The sequence below is a fragment of the Homarus americanus genome, unplaced genomic scaffold (genome assembly GCF_018991925.1).
Source record: "Homarus americanus isolate GMGI-L3 unplaced genomic scaffold, GMGI_Hamer_2.0 scaffold16430, whole genome shotgun sequence".
Classification (NCBI taxonomy): Eukaryota; Metazoa; Arthropoda; class Malacostraca; order Decapoda; family Nephropidae; genus Homarus; species Homarus americanus.
This window is the reverse complement of record NW_024729259.1, coordinates 7,692,670-7,710,734: the sequence shown is the minus strand read 5'-3', so window position 1 is coordinate 7,710,734 and position 18,065 is coordinate 7,692,670. Positions and strand designations below refer to the sequence as shown.

The 18,065-nt window shown below is 35.1% G+C and overlaps 1 protein-coding gene across 1 annotated transcript; it reads left to right on the top strand.

Moving 5' to 3' along the window:
• Window positions 1–3,210: 3,210 nt before the first annotated feature.
• LOC121866501 (tubulin--tyrosine ligase-like protein 12) lies at window positions 3,211–17,944 on the top strand. The gene is made up of 14 exons (XM_042366237.1): window positions 3,211–3,329; window positions 4,773–4,988; window positions 5,155–5,285; window positions 5,727–5,914; window positions 7,552–7,703; window positions 8,822–8,974; window positions 9,190–9,380; window positions 9,602–9,820; window positions 10,110–10,221; window positions 11,088–11,201; window positions 12,134–12,253; window positions 12,740–12,835; window positions 14,077–14,185; window positions 14,728–17,944. Exons 2-14 carry the CDS (start codon window positions 4,872–4,874, stop codon window positions 14,877–14,879), a joined length of 1,854 nt encoding a protein of 617 aa, XP_042222171.1. The 5' UTR covers window positions 3,211–3,329; window positions 4,773–4,871; the 3' UTR covers window positions 14,880–17,944.
• The last annotated feature ends 121 nt before the right edge of the window (window positions 17,945–18,065 follow it).

Here is an 18,065-nt window from a genome sequence, read left to right as displayed (position 1 = left end):
TTGTATTTCAGAGACTTTTTCTATTCATATATAAAGTAACTATGTAGTTGGAACATTCAGGATAAGTCTTCCGATGCCTACACCCCCACTTGAAACCTGATCTTGAATGTTCCAATAACCATCGTCCAATTACTAAAGAGTAATCCAAACCGAGTCACGTATGTTTGGTTTTAAAAAATGGATTACGGCGTGGAGGGTACCTTTGGGATACTAATAAGTATTGTATTCCAAACGTTTAAAAAAATGGCTGTTAGTAAAGAATTTGCATCCGATTCTTCGAGATGTAAGTAAGAATTTTACAAAGGATTAAAATTCTACTTTTATTTCAGACACATGACCGTTAGTCTTAGTAAAGTACTGTATCTGAATCCACTTTGTAAATCAAGAATTGTATGTCATTACTGTATATACTTGTATAAATTTGTTGTATTAAAATCACGGTTTTCCTTCTGTTTAAGTTGAGAGTGATTAAGTGAGTGCGGAATGTTTCTGTTTCTTGTTTCAAGCTATACCTGTCACTTTGAACACGTCTTGTACCAGTCTCTCATATTGTTTCTGGCCTTTTTGGCCAGAATTTGTTTTAATTATGTACATAGTCTCTCCTCGACATACGACGGGGTTCTGTCCCGACGACCAGGTCGTAAGTCGAAAAGGCGAAAATAATACATAGAAATTCTAAAATGGGTCTCTTTTTCTTCTCAGCACCACGAGAACTCTCACTTTTACGCTTGCCAGCCATCTTAAAGGGAATTACAAATGAAAATTTTGTCAGTACACAGCGCGATCACTAACGTCAGGACTCGAAAATACGTAATGTGAAAAATATTTTATACGACCACAGCGGTCGTATATCCGGGTTGTCATAAGTCGAGTATGTCGTAAGTTGAGGAGTACCTGTATTTCCAAGCACAATTTACTGGAGTAAAATTAATTGGTAACATTTTACCTTGGATATGAAAACTAAAGTTGCATAAATATGTACTGTACAGTCGCTCAAATAAGGATCTGAAAAGTGGGGTTTGATGGATGTCAAAACAAAAGATACAACCCCTGTTGTCTGGGCACTGTTGCCTGGTCCTCTACCATTTCCCAAAATCATACGTCCGATGTGTCATATTGTCATGAACAATATTTTTCAGATACTTTTTTTGAGTGACTGTATAGTACGTACTGTAATAAATATCATGGTATGGTACTCAAAAATATATTTTCACGCCCACTGTATATCACTGTTTTGACATAGTAGTTGTATTTAGATTGTTAAAAACAATTTTTTTTTAGTTGGTTTGCTTCTTGGAGGTGACTTAATGGAGTAGCAGACCAGGGGCTGCTTCTCCAGATCTAGGTAGCTCTTGTTAAATGTAGTATGAGCCTCATAATGGTTGTTGAGGACTTCTGTTTCTAGATTGTGATAAATGTTCACATCATGCTTCACAATGGATTAAAGTTCTTGGATCCTGTGGCAGTGTTTAAACATGAGAAGAAAAAAAATACTGTATGTGAATTTAAAAATGTTTTTAATAAGTGATTTTTTTTTTTACCTCATCAACTCTGTATCTCAGACACTGAGTTCAAGGCAAGGAGGATCTTACAAGACTCCTCACTTGCCCTCAACAATGAGTAGCTTGTCAAATTTTTTACAGCTTGGAAGTGGAAGTGGGTGCCATTAGCCTGATGGGCCTTTGAGGTGATGCAGATAATGCACATTGAAAAAGTACAGTAGTATTTTCCATCACAGAAGAAGTCAGTATGGCCAAAATTGCACTTGACAATCATCCCTTTCCAGTTAAAAAGTTAGTAACAGTACCCATTCACAACTGGCTGGAATTGGGTTGGCCCAAGCACAAATCAGCAACCCTTAGAAGAGGAGGCAAGCACTTTATTCATTTGCTTGCTGCACCCTGCTTCCAGCTTGGATTATTTTATGAAAGTTAACTGGGTGCCTCTTGTCTTTCTTACTGTGGGAAGAGGGTGGAGAAAGGTTCAAGAGATAGAAGGAGCTGGAGGTGTTTACCAGAGGTTGTCAGATTGTTTAATTTGAAGGATTCTTGTATGGGAACTTTGGGCAGCTTTGGGAGATGAAGAAGACTCGTGATAACTTGGCACCAAATCAGAAAATTTATTAATTCTAAGGACTTAATGAGCTGGATTGTTAGTAAAATGAAATGTAGCTTTAGAGTATGAGTTAACTTAAATCAAGACTTTTCGACAGAGTACCATTGTGTTCCCGAGACCACTTATTTACCTGGACCTGAGGGGATGAATATGTGGGTTTAAGATGGTCATTAAGTGGGTGGCATCTAATTCATTAGTAAATAAATTGTGTGCATTTCTAAACTGAGAATGATCTCGAAGATAAATATAAGCTTGAATATATACTGTAGATGGGTCAGCTAAATAAACAAAATAGATACCTTACACAATAAGCCTTAAATAAACGATTTTTTATATACGTACAGTATAAATAAAGTCAGAAAAAAATCCCAATTTGTGACTTTCTGTGACTGATTCGATTGTAACTCCTACATCGACTGTATGCTGTACCGATAGAGAGGGGGTCTCTAATCTTGTATTCATATTTTAGGTTGTATGGGCGCCTTTTCTTCGAAATTGAACATGGGTACAGAACATTTTCACGGTAAGAAGTTAACCCCAAAATATAGTATTCGTTAGATAATAACGATGTGAAAATAGTAGTAACATTTATCATGCCTGACGTCATAGTGGATGAGGTGTGGTCCCATTTAGAGTGGTACTGTTTGGACCTCTCCGACCCTCCCATTAGGAGTGATGATAATCTACAATGGGCTTCATTTGAACACTAGACCCATTACTGTTTAGATTGAGCGACAATTGCTATCCGCTTGGGCCGTTGGCAAGTGCACTACTAGGCAAGCTCTTATGCCTGAACATGCCCCAGCATTAGTCTGTATTTTACTTAATTCTTTATGAGTTTCCGGGAATAATCTGCATTCTTGTTTAACGAACTATAAGCCAGTCTATTCTCGCCCTTTTCAATTTACCGCTTTGACAGAAACTCGGGAAAAGTACTGGTAGCTTGTTTAATCTCCCCATTGTTCCTGGTGATTATCGAGGTTTGTTGACTTTCCTGTTGATTTGGTTTATTTAAGAACTTCAATTGATCCCGTTTTGCTTAGGTCAGGTAAGGTCATTTAAGGATAAGTTCGTATTGTCTGAAAACTAATCATCTAGGGGTGCCGTTCGTGGTGACAGGTTTAACATCAACCATGTTATGACCGGCACCATCAGCATGTAAACAGAACCTCGTGTGAGGCTGACGGCCGGGGCAGAGGAAGCGACTGGAAAAGGCAAGTGAAATATAACTGAAAATGTGTATTAGGAAACTAATCATTATAAAATGTGTAAATATTTGATACAACACTTCAACTAGCATTTTGTAAGTTGGCACAAAATGATCCTCCTCGATTTCACATGTATTGGAATTTTGGATGTTCTCTTGTGAGTCACCACACCCAGTATTGGCCCAGCCGGAAGTCGGGACATTGGTGCAGTACTTGTTCATTGGCACCTTTTGTTACTGATTACATTGTCTTTTGTATATGTCCATTCTAGAAAGCTGGATTAATTAATTTATTTGTGTCACTTCATATCAATTATCGAGAATATATTTTTTACTACTAAAGAAGGTGACACTCTACCTTAAAGTTTAGATTCCAGACACAGTGATTTGTTGTCTTTGAGATTCTAAAAAAAAAAAAAATGAAAAAAGAAGTAAACTATTGGTAAACTATTTGGCACTTTTTATGTAGTTTCTCAATATATACCATGACTATTTTTATATTACTATGTACTCATAAGGTTTATTTCCAAGCTTACCAATATTACATCAGTTATGTGTCTTGAGAAACTTTTCTTCAAGTAAAATGTGGTGAAAATTAAAGATGGTGGTAATTATTGCATGGGATATGATAGGTTAGGTTAGGTAGATAACTTAAAGTGTAAGAAAGTTAACCATACATTCCTGAACTGGCTGCCGTGCACCCTGGCAAATGGAAAGAAAATCACCACTGAGCAACTGGTATGTCTCGTTTTAGCTAGAATGAACCATTGAGTGAAAACAAAAACCTCTACTGAACTACTTATGGTTTTAGCAGGAACAAACTACAGTACTGAGTACTGTACAGTACTGCAAACATAATTTTAATCACAGTTTTTGCTCCAAGCTCTATTGTCAGTGACCCAATAGAGGTTGGTAACAGAACTTTGTAAAGGAGATAAATTACAATACTACACCAAGTATTAAAGGCTTAGGTAAGGTTTTATTTCCTGGATTAGAGTGAACCTTAATAATAATAATAATAATAGTAATATTTATTCAGTGAAATTGTCATATAGGTTAACATTTAGATGGGCCTGTGCACTTCAGCATGGATATAAACATTGTAGGAATACTGTGCACATAGGTCGTGGGAGTACGTATGCAGTTTCCCGTGTGCTTTTTTTTTTACTTCTACTTTTATCCTCTTCACCACTGATCGGCTCGTTACACGTTTGGGCGATTGGTCACGTCTCTGAGACAGTGTAAGTAAATAACTGGTAAACAGTAAGGCAACTTGACCAAGGATAGCTGGTAAAGCTGTCAGGTGCTTATTTCTAGGAAGTACCTAACAAATGTAACCCACCATACAACTAGAATTGTAAAACACAACATGCAAAGTAGTTTGATAAATTAAAGTATGAATTTCATATTATCATCAGAGTTTAAAATATTCCTGTATGTATATTTAAAGACTGAAGGTCCTGGTAGAGTGAACACCTGCATCCTAACTGCAGAACTTGAGATACTCACATCATCAGAAGAAAATTTTTAGTCCTGAAGCTATTACATTATGGATGACTATAATGGATTAGAGAAGACTTTTGTGGAGCAACACAAAATTCAGCTTGAATCTTCGGGAGTCCCTCGTTATTTTTGGCCAACTGTCTTAAGGAAGCTCCAGGGACAAGTGAGTCACTCGTGTCTTTGTTTTGATTTTTTGAACTCAAACTGGTACAGTACTGAACTAGGCAAAAGTGGGAAAAAACTTGTTAAGATTAGAAAAAAATTATAAATAGGATAATAAAATGATATGAGACTATAATGCAGCTTTATCATTACATAATATATTGCAGGTGTATGATGCTGGAGAAAGTTTTCAGCTCTGCCAGTTAACCTATGCTGATGGAGAAAATGACCAAGGGGAGCCTCTGTGGCAAGTCATTGTTACTAAACCAGATGGAATCAAGGCCACAGATCCAGAAAAGTATGTTGTTAATGTTTTATAAAAGCACAGATGTATGGAAGATTATTTCATACTCATTAAAAAGCTAAGAAATTATATCGTAATTTTTGTAGGATCAGTGCTCATGTAATGTTTTGTCATCAGTATTGAAATACATTTTATGGAAGACATTTTGTGCTCCACTAGATATTGTAAGTGATTACAGTTCTCTAGGAATTCTTATTATAAACAATATTGTACAGTATCTGCACGTGTGTAATAATATTGTATTGTCTGCTTGTTCCTTAAATTTTGGTCACCTTATTTAACTCAAATTTCCTTTCCTGATATTATTTAATTTAGTAACTACAAAATATGGGGCCCTAATTATGAATAATTACTGTTTAGTGAATAAATATTACACACACACACACACACTGTATAAAGGGTTTACATTGTAGAAAATTATTATTGCTTTTACAGCATATTCCTGATTGATCATGCTTGGACTTACCGAGCACATGAAGCAAGGCAATACTTGAGAGACATTCCTGGTTTACTAGAAAGAATGGTAGCTCTGATGGTCATCCCACGTGAGAATAACAACCGAGAACAGTTTATAGAAAAGGTGCTTCAAGAGATGTGGAAGTTTAATGGAACATATAGCCTTGGTGAGTTGGAGAACACATATTTTAAAAACATCAATTCTTTAATTTTGCTTGTGTCTTAAGTGAATCCCATATACCATGTACCACCATACCTCAGGGTAGACTGTGCTTTTTATTTTTATGTGGCATTTTCTGTCCATCCTTGTGCCCTTCTTAAGTCTATGAAGATTTCCTTGTGCATTCATCTCCTCAAAAACTAGAAAATTAGAAAACTTGTCCCCACCAGATTCTTTAGTTATGATCATCAGATACAGTATGTGGTTAGGTCAAAGAATTTTACTTTGACTATTTTTATATTTTTAGAAAATATAACAAAGTTTAACTCTCAGTTCAAGGACCTTTTATCATCTCTCTGAGCTGCCTTTATATGGCCCAGGAAACTATTTGTGACTTATTCTGCAGCTCAAGACATCTAAATGTGTCTTATTCGCTCTCATATTATTAATGCAAATGGTATCATTAATATTTATAATAAGGCTATGATAGATTTTTCATTGGTATTCTTAAGGATGATAGATGTTTACATTTGGCTTTATCATTGATACTGAGGTTACTTGTTGCCTTTCATCCACTCTTACAACTTTTCATAATGACTCCAGCTGTATCATCACTGCTTATAATGACTCCAGCTGTATCATCACTGCTTATAATGACTCCAGCTGTATCATCACTGCTTATAATGACTCCAGCTGTATCATCACTGCTCGTAATGACTCCAGCTGTATCATCACTGCTTATAATGACTCCAGCTGTATCATCACTGCTTTTAATGACTCCAGCTGCATCATCACTGCTTATAATGACTCCAGCTGTATCATCACTGCTCATAATGACTCCAGCTGTATCATCACTGCTTATAATGACACCATCTTTATCATCACAGTTCATGATGACCCCCAGGTATCTCACAAATTTTCCTGATGGCACCACATACCAAACAGATTTTATTTTAATGCCTAATGCCTCACAAATACTCGTAATGATGTTGTATATCTTGGAAATACTCTTAATGACCCCAGGTGGATTTAAAGGTGTATATTAAAACACTAGGCATCACACAAGTTCTTTTAATGATGCAAGTGATGTACAGGTATTTATGATTACCTTGGGTGTTGATAAGGACTCCAGGTGTCTCACAGGTGCTCATAATGACCTGAGGGGACTCATATGTGTTGCTGTAATGCCAAGTGACACCCAGGTGCTCATAATATCCCTACAAGAACCACAAGTGCTTTGTGACATTAAATGACCCATAGGTGCTCATAATGATACCAAGTGATCCCAGGAAACCAGGTGATTACTGGTACAGTACTCACAATGACCCCGTGCTAATCATGGCCACAGTGGGTAGTTCTTAGGGTTGAGGAGTATCCATTCATTTTACTGATCAACACCAAACATGATGAAAAGGATCACCAAAAAGTTAAGGTTTAAGTGTGATCAAGGCATTTGAGTTAACTATTCTTGCCAGAGTTATGGCCTCACTTGTATTTTAGAAACCTTGCTGTCTTGTTGTTATTTGATATCCATATTATTGATAACAAATTATTGTGCAACTTTGGTACACTATTATTACATAGACAGGCATATGTTTAAGAGTTCCTTTTGACATTTATAATATCGTTTCTTTGAAATTTCAGGGGGAAAAACACCAGAAGAGCGTCTCCCCGTTTGGTTTATCATGGATGAGTTTGGATCTCGTATTCAACACTGTGGTGAACCAAACTTCCGTGTTATCCCATTCTATTATGCCCCTCATCAGTGCTGTTATTCTCTCCTATTCCCTATTGAGGTAGGTAAGGCCTAGATAATTGCTGTGTTTACAGTGGTCGGACCAATTAAAAAAACTTACTGAGCAATCATTAATGGGAACTTACATTATTCTTACGAGAATACTGTACATAATAGTATTACTTCTTGGTGAGCAGTCAGTTCGGTATAGGGAGGTTTTTGGTTTAAAAATAATACTAAAAATTCATCCAATAGCTACCCAAATTAGTTTGGTACTGAAATTGTTCTACCACTCTCCCACATCCTGACAATCCTTCCTCAGCTGGTTATCACCTCTGGCACATTGTACCTTCCTGATGCCATTTATGCCCAAAATAAAAGAAAATTGTGCTGTATACAATTGTTTTTGTAGATATAAATACGTTGGTGACATGTGTAAGCCATCCAGCATTATCACATTAGACATTACAGTATACAGTATTCGATGTGGGAGTCGCCTTGAGTGCATATGATTGAATGACTGGGTGGCTTTGTATGTGTGCATGTATCTGCATTTGTCAGTATAGGTGTGTATGTGGAAGGGTGTGTAAGTGTATGTGTGCGACAGACATTATATATACAACACTAACCTTATCAACTGCATAAGGAACCGTGAAGCCTGGGAGGAGGAGGAGAATACAAAGTAAAGTACATATCACAGCTACTGATAAATAGAAGAGAAGTACAAATGATTTACCATAACACAAAATAACCAGTGTTTCGCGTCTGGGTAATGCAAGGAGTACAAATTCCACACAACGTTACCAGACTGGATCACCGTTGATGACTAAGGCACGCACAAACTTTAGACCCCAAGTGTACATTATGTCCACTAATATTTTACCCTGTAACACATAATTTTTTCATTGAACTGAAATATCATATTTATTATTTGTGTACATTACTTTATAAATATTTTTATTTCTATTATTACTGTACACAGTATTATTTTAAAGTGGAATTTCAGTGTTTTCGGTTAGGTGAAATGTTGGGAAGTCTGGCTAGAATACATCCCTATGTTTTTTTTGTTTTTTTTTAGAATGCATCCCTTTGATAAACAGAGGAGTAGCCATACCGTCTACAAAATTAAAATAAATACTCGAACAAAGAAAATATAATGCTGTATTTTCTATATGGCAGGATGTGGAAGAAGGAGATGAAGTAACAAGAAACTTCGTGGAGACTCCCCCTGTTGACACAATAACTCGTGATGCTCAGATGCTTCCTTGGTTCCCAGAGGAGCTGTCTCATGTCGATCCTCAGCAGACAGAACCTCTGCCAGAATTTTTTCAAGTAATTAATGGTTAAAACAAATCCTTATAAATAATGTCCACATTATATGCAGATGTTATAAAGTATTGATACAAAGAAGTAAAAAGTGGTTTACTGTAACTGGTACTGTGAATAAAGTATAAATTTCATTTTACCCTAAGATTATTTTTTAATATTGTTGTATTGTTATCCATTTTCCACTTACTGGTATACTTATTTAGTCAATTTTACTATAGTGTGGACGCATGAACGAGACTCTCCCAGACTGTAATACGGAGGCTGCTGATTTACCCACTGATCGACCACTTCATGTCTATGCTGAGTATGAGTGTGTCCGCGAATACTTAACTGATACACGTTTTGTTGTGGTGGATTTCAAGGAGGAAGCAGACATCTTGTGGATGGTTGAACACTTCAAGGACTTCAGGTTGGTTTTAATTTTACATTGTTTTTATGTATTTTACTCTCAAAACCCTATGTTGGTGTGTGATCCTTCATCAACCCACTTAATTTTCAATTCTTCAGTGTGCAGTTGCAGTATCTTAATCAAGTGAGGTCATTTTTTGGAAGGATGTACGGTAGGCACATGTATGTAACTAATGACCAAGTTTTTTTTACCCAACAGCTCAAAACATTTATATTTTTCAGGAGTCTTCGAGATAAACCACATTGCCGGGTAAATCAATATTTATGTGAACACTTGATAACAGTCAAGGACCTGCTGGCTGTTGTTTGTCGTCGCAGTGTTGACTCAAGAATAGGAAAAGAAGAGGATGATGCGACTGGTCCCTCTTGGTTACCTCTCACTTATTGTTTGAAGAGAGAGCTAGTAAAATTTGTTTCGTTGTTTCAGAGAAAAGAAAAGAGGTAATTATTGGTGCATTTAAGTAAGAGTTGTTGTGCTTAACCCTCTTATGTCAAGTTTAAATACTGATAACATATTTTGTTTTTGATCTTGTTATATACTGTACGTATCTCTAAATTTAAGTAATCTTAGATAAGCTGAAAGTTTGGATGAAACGAACAATAATTTTATAAAATACGTAGTCTATATCTTATAAAATACTAGATGCACAGTCGATATGAATACTGTATGGAGGCAAACCACCTCAACTGCTTTTTTAGTTTGATAAGCATGAAACATTTTTTTCCATAGAGGAAAAGACAACCACTGGATCATAAAACCATGGAACCTGGCACGTGGCCTGGACCACACCATTACAAATAATCTAAATCACATCATTCGTCTCCCATCTACAGGCCCAAAGGTGAGAGACAAATATCATAGAAGGTCCATTCATTTATTGCAGGATACGTTAATTTTATAATCATTAGTGTTGTAAGTGGTCATAAATTACAGTATGGAAAGTAAAGTTGATAAAAGTACGTATAGGTATGAGCTAAATGTGAGGTAGATATCTACATGTCTTACATAGTACGAGGAAGAGGTCTTGACAAAGCACGCTAATGATGCCTGGCTGACTATGACACCACACTTCCAGTTGCATATAAAATGATGGCATATCATTCACCTTAAATATATTTCCAATATTATAATTAGATTATTCCTGTTAAACTATCAAGCAGTAATAGATTATGTATGGAAAGCAACTGGTAATGAAAAAAATAAACTACTGATGCTAGATGTAGCTCTCAGAGCCTTCATGGTGTTGTCTGCTGATTATTTTTTACTAGACTAGTCATTACTTTTATTATTACTATTACAGCTACTCCCCGACTTACGACTTACTCGACTTACGACCACCCGGACATACGACCGCCTCGGTCGTACCAAAATTTTGTCAAATTACGTAGTATTTTTGAGTCCCAACGGCAGTGATTGCACTCTGTACTGACAAAATTTTCGTTTGTAATTCACTTTAAAATGGCTGGCAAGCTTAAAAGTGAGAGTTTTGTGGTGCTGAGAAGAAAAAGAGACACCCATTTTAGATTTTCTATGTATTATTTAAGCATTTTCAACTTACGACCAATTCGACTTACGACCTGGATTTGGGTCCCTAACCCCGTCGTAAGTCAAGGAGCAGCTGTATTATTATTATTATTACTATTATCAAACACAGCTTCACTTTATTTAGTGGTACTCATTTTTATATTGTTCGTCTAAACCTTACAGATTGCCCAAAAGTACATATCCAATCCTGTTTTATTTCATCGAGAAGACATTGATGCTGATGTCAAGTTTGACATTCGGTACATTGTGATGCTACTCAGTGTGGAGCCTCTAAAGGTATGTGAGTACAGTATAATAATAATAAGTTATAGAATGTAAATTAAATAGTGGTTCATAAATGTTTGTGCATAAAAACCTCTCAACCCTTGGATGACAGGAGATACAGGTATGTGTATTAGAATATCTGACTGACTTAGTTCTAGTGATAGATACTGTACTGCTAAAGTTTTGTTAAGATTATGTGCACGAGCAACACAGAATACCTCAGCAGTATAAATCACAGGAGTATGTGTGGTCAAGTTTGTGGTCCATATATGATCATGTTATGGCCAGTATTTTACTTATGTCTATTCTTGACCAAATCATCAGGTCTTTGTGTCCAGGTCATCATTCATTTATGTGATAACATTGTACAGTAGTAGGAAAGCAGGCTGACTTGTGGGTCTATTATATAAACAAGCTCTATAATCATAAGTGGTCATGTAGTGGCCCAGTGGAAACAGTATTTGCCCAATGTGCTAAGGATCACTGGTTCATGGCTGCAGCACTCGTCAGTTAATGGGCACCTAACTTTACAGTTAGTGAAGTGAAGGCAGCAGAGTGCCCTGGTAACACTTGTTTTCTTTTGTACTGAAGGCATAGTATGCAAGTATGCTGTATCTACACTGCCCCTAATAATTTTCTAAGCCAGTGAGACTCGCCTTCAATTGTAAATGTTATGTTGATCTGCCCAGGTACTTTTTCCACCAGTCATAACGACCTAGTATTGTACTTCTTAAATAATTATTATTGTTTTTAATTTTAACTGGTGATTTTCTCTCCCTTTATAGTTTTTCTCAAAAAAATCTACCTTCAGTCTTTTATATTTTGATTATCATGACCTATTAGTAATCACTATCATGAGCTATACAGAGTACTGTGTTTGAGATTACATCCCCATCAAAATTATTCAAAACACTGAATCTTATAGTCTGCCATTCATCTTACAGGTGGCTGTATATAAAAGGTTTTGGATTCGCTTTGCTAATCAGGCTTTTGACCTGACAGAGCTGGACAACAACCAGAAGCACTTTACTGTAAACAATTATAATGATGCATTCCTTCTACAGGTAAGTTTATAATTCCCTACCTGGGAGTGAAGAATTTCTTAAAATATAATTTATTTATTACTGTTCATCTAATACAGTTGAAGCTTCCATGCCAAGCAGAAGGTTTTCAATCTTTTTAAAGAATATAGCAAGAGTACAGTACCTTAGTACCTATGTAAATACAGTAGTGTTCTGCTCTTAATCTAGTGATGATAATCATGTTTCCTTTTGCATTTTAATCAAAATATTTGTATCAGTACAAGAATTGTGTACCAGACAAGGTAAAGTTTACAGGTGCCTAGATATAAAACAGAACCATGCCATAATATAGTATGTCCATCTTCCCGAGGTAGGTGGGTACTGTAGTCTTTAATTACCTCAGGGAGTTGTGACCCTGCAATGTCAGTTAAAAATGTGCTTGGAAATTATTCTGCCTTTATATTTATCATTAATTTTTTGGGGGCCAGAGCCATTAGAATTTGAACATACCCTACTTCTTATTTACAGATGTACTGCCATGATTTTATCTGCAAGTTTAATAGCCAGTTCCCAGAGCAACCTTGGCAGACATCAGAGGAGCAGATCTACAACATGATCCATCAGGTAAATTTTCATTATTAGGAGAGCAGGAAGTTAGTCATATAGGAAGCAATGGTGTGTATGAATGATTGGAACATATATCATTAGGTGGTTTTGGGGGATGGACATGGGTAACTGTAAACCATACAGATATCTTGGGTCTTTATTATGGAAGGACACATTTGGTAACCATCTGGTAAGGCAACTAGGCAAGTGAATGATAGAAAATATTGGAGACATTTTCATTATTTTTCACTCCAGCCACCCTCTGCCTTCATGGGAAAGAGCTTGCAAGCACCCATAGAAAATTTGTAAGGTGATTTGTCTGTACTGTAGTTGCTTTGATAATGAATGACAAAGAATAGATCCTACATTTCTCTTAATTTTGTAGATAATGAATTAAAAACTTGAGGCTAAGATCAGAGAGTTCCTATCAACAAACAAAATGCAATCCCTGTAAAGTATGCATTTGGTCATGATCTTATATTGTATGCCAGTATAGCTACTTTTAACACTTACAAAAGGTGTGCAGGTTTGAATGGACTATCAAGAAAATATTTAATATTAAACAAGGGAACTCAAAGGTACTCTTAGAAGAGATAAGCCAGATTCATTGAGGCATATGTAAGATTAGTTGCAATTAATGAAAATTAAGATGGATGAATGGTGCTATAAGTGTTTACTGTACTGTACTGTACAAAAGTGCAGTGAGCCCCCATCAATTCTGACACCTACCACATGGCACCACAAGCTTGAATTATTCTTATCCTTCTCCTGCAGTGCTGGTAAACGTTAATTTTTTTGCAAGTTTTCTGATTATGGTAGGTTATTTTGGCCAAAAGGTTGGGTAAGGGGTGGATTGACAGACCAGGAGGAAAGTGCCTTGATAACTTGGAACGGTTAGAGCCCCATGTTTTCTGAGTTATCATAGTCAAAGGAAGATAAAAGATAGGAATTAAAACAGATGGTTAATAACATGTTTGTGAAAATTCGTTTCTCCAACACCACCATTTTTTTTTTCATTACACATCCTCTATAGTACACAGTTAGTAATTATCTGTGTAATGAAAAGGATGAGTTACATAATGAACTAATTCCAGCAAGATGTGGTTTCATTATTTTCTTGAGTCACATTAGTAGGATACAGTTAGTGGATATATTTATGTATAAATTTGGTACTAGTGCTACACATCTTTCACCTTGAAAATAGATGTAGCCCTTAATGCTAATACCGTACCTGTACTGTAATTATATTACGTCTTTAGGTATTCAAGTGTGCAACTGCCAAAGATCATCCACAAGGCATTCCACATAACCCACAATGTAAAGGATTTTATGGGTTTGATGTTATGTTGGAATGGACAAGTAAAGAAGGTGAGCTTAATTGTATTACAGTACTTATTTTCATTTTATAAATATATTTGTAGATGATGATGTGACTGGTACAGTATATTAATGTCCAAAAACTTCTTGTTGCTGTAGTACACGTATTCCCTGATTTATTAAACCCCTTTTTAAGTACAGTAAATTTTTGGTAAATCTGGTCACATTTTCCCAAAGACTCCCATTATAAAAGCTGAGATAGGTTCCTCTCACCCCCAAATAAAACAACAAAAAAGTACAATTTAGTACAATACCTGTATATATATATTACCCTCCTACTGAACAGATGTTATACTGTACTGTCAAAAATAATATGTTAATTAAAGAACATTTTTAAAACTAATTAGTGTGGATATCCTAATCTTTCACTTTAAATAATCATCATTAAGATATTATTTAGTGTATGTTTTATGCTGTATAAGTACAACTAACTAACTAACTAACTAATTCACTGTCTGATGGATGAAGATTTATTTTTACTTTGGCGCTCATTCTTGTTCCCTTTAATGAAACCTTATGTCTTGGGATTACAGGAAAAGAAGTTATGCAGCCACAGCTACTTGAAGTCAACTTTAATTCAGATTGTAAACGTGCCTGTGAATATTATCCAGAGTTCTTCAATGATATTTTCTCAGTAATGTTTCTTGATGAAGTAGAAGGACACAATGTTGCCATTCTTCAGTAAAATTGTTTATCAACAATCTACTCAGTCACCAGCAGAGTGATAAGGTTCTTGTATACTGTAAGGATATGATGACAAAGTTTTGTTTTAGGAAAGTGCGGACAAAAGTTGTGTTGCGTGTCAGCACGGAGTACTGTATATTCAAGCTAGAGTAATGCAGCTGATTGCCTTTGAATATGTTGTGATCTACAAATGCATGGAACTTGCATGTTTGTTTGAATGAAGCATAATATTAAAGTTTACTAATTTTTGAAAAGTTTTTGTTATCTGTTGGTAAACCTTTGTTTCGAATGACCATATTTTTATTTATACAGTATATTTAATAAAACACATTGGTGTTTATAGTACAGTTTCTTCCAGGTGTGATGGTGCCCCAACGTGCCTTCCTTGCTCTTGTGGCAATATCGCATTACTCATGTGGCTAGGGAATTGATTGATAGGTTCTGTTTCCAAGTGGAGTATATGGGGTCCCCGAGTTACGAATGGCCTCCGTTCCTGGGGACATTCGTAAGTCGGATTTGTACATAAGTCGGAACACATGCTATTGGCATACCGTATACAGAACAATGTTTAAAATCCTACTATATTATAGCCTAAGTTTTTATATATATATCTAAAATTATTTAATTTAAGAGAAAGGAAGAAATAGAATGAAAAATACAGTAAATGAAAGTAAAAAAATAAGTAATCAGGTAAATAAATTACTGTACTGTAAATTTCAAGTATAACCTCGTTCGTGTCGGCAGGCGTTCATAAGTTGGGGACCCTCTGTACTTGGTTTTGCTAGTATACTATTTGTATATTAATATTCAAAATAACAATATTCAATGGAAATAATACATAGTTTGTTTTTTGTACCATGATATATGATGTTACTTATAAATAAAGAAGCCTTTGAGGAAAAGGAGTCGTGCAACATTGCCACAAGAGCAAGGAAGGCACCATTGAGGGGTAACATCACATCTGGAGGCGACTGTACATATTAATTATTACTTCACTTTCATGGTGTGTGGTGTCTGCAGAAACAATGTAATATAATTGCATAATCTTATAAGTGACTACAGTAGACTCTCAATTATCTACAGATAAGGGCTGTAATGATATCCACATCTTTTTCCCCTTTTTATAAGCAGCTTTCATTTTATCCTTAAGTCTTTGACTTTGTAGTGTTTCAAGCACTAGTGAATTCTCTAGAAGTACCTGTACTGGTGCTTTTGAGAAACAAAATACCAGCTATTATTATTATTATTCTAAGCTTATTATTTCTGGTCCCAAGCTTGCTGGATAATTGATATACTACATGTATATATTTGAGAAAATGGTGAGTGTAAAGAGCCTGCTAACCTGAATTACATGTAATCCATTGTGAATTGCTAATACAAGTATCCTTCATTATGTGAATGGGTTAGGTTTCTTGAAAACCATTTGTTAAGTGAATATTCAGACATCAAATAATATAACATATGGGAAAAAATAGGATTTGGTTCCCCAATGACAAGAAAACCTCGATATTGTACTGTACCTAGAAGAAATGAAATAGGTTCATGGGCAATGAAAAACCTACCTAACTACTGTAAATTATCACCTAGCACATTAAGAAATTAATGAATTATAAATTTGGTACATTTCCTTCAAGGACCATAGCTTTTGTGGTAAGAAAGAGGTGTAAGAATAGAATTCGTATAAATGAATATTTGCAGAGCGAACGTTAGTGTAGCAAGTGATCCCTGTAGTTGACAATATACAAAAGTGCCAAGATAACCAAAAACTGCAGATAATTAATATTTCAGTTATTTAATATACACATAATTGAGAGTCTACTTTATATTAATCAATATTCGATTATTAATTAACTTGATAACCGGTAATGGTTAGTCTATATGTGAAGTTATAATGTGAATGTGTTGTAAGGGTAAGGTAGGCTCCTTCTTGTCATGTAGAGGAAGGTATCCATATGTCCAAGATGTATGGAGATTACAGTGGTTGGTGATCCTGTTAGCTCGAACTGTAAGGAACACTAATGAACAATGTTTCTTGATGAAGTGGAACAACTCAATTGTGTCTTATATCAACTTATTTATTCACCAATAGGGTAATACAGGTTCTTGTAAACTGTCAAAGTTTAACAAGAAAGTTGTTATTTTAGGAAAGTGAGGACCAAGTTGTATTGCTTTTAAGCATTATGTATATTTAAGCTAAATTAATGTAGCAGAATTGCCTTTGAAAAACTTCTGGCCATTAATGCATGGGAAGTCGCAATTTTAAATCTTTGTATATTACTGTTTATTTAATTTATTGATTTATAAGTTATTATTATTTTATGGTAAATCTTCATGCCTTAGATTGAAAGTAAAAGTGTGTCTCATTATGTATTTAATTAAAAATTATTTACAATATGATGTGTTATTTGTTATTACAGTTGTATACAGTACAGTACTGTTTTTGTTTTTTGTGCAGAACAGCATAATATCATATGCATAAATGTGAAATTATTAGAATGTATGATTTATTAACTTGATAATAGGTAAAGACTAGTCTGTATTTGACATTTTATTGTTTGTGCATGTTGTTGGGAAAAGAGAGGCTCCTTTGTCATGAAGAAGACATCTTTTGTGACCATATATTAAGTGACTTTATGATGTGATTGATGATCCAGATAGCTAGAACTCTAAGGAATAGTTCATATCTCATTGAAAAAATATTTTTCTTAATATGTTGCTCAAATTTCCTGAATGTTTTCTTACATATGTGACTTACAAATGTATTGACAACATTTTAACATCAACTTAAAGATCACTGCCTAATGTTGTGGATATTTTCTTGAAGTGTGCAATATTTATTTTGTGAAAATTGTTGAAATTCTTTCATAGTGTATGTATAAGTAACATTAAGGTTACAAGGTTTATAACCAGCTGTGAAATGTTATTACTGTACATGTTAATCATAGTTTTATGTCAAGTGTAAAGTTTGTAATTTTAAATTATTATGACAATACTTTACATACTTTGAAAAGAATGATATCAATGCCAATAATACTCAAATGATACATTTTGCTTCATTGCAAGGTATTGGGTAGTTTCTTTCAATCCTTATATTATTATGTAAAACCACCATATGAATCAAAGTTTCTGCAGATGGTAGATGTCTTTGTAGATAACACATATCAAAATATGACAAATGCCATTGTAA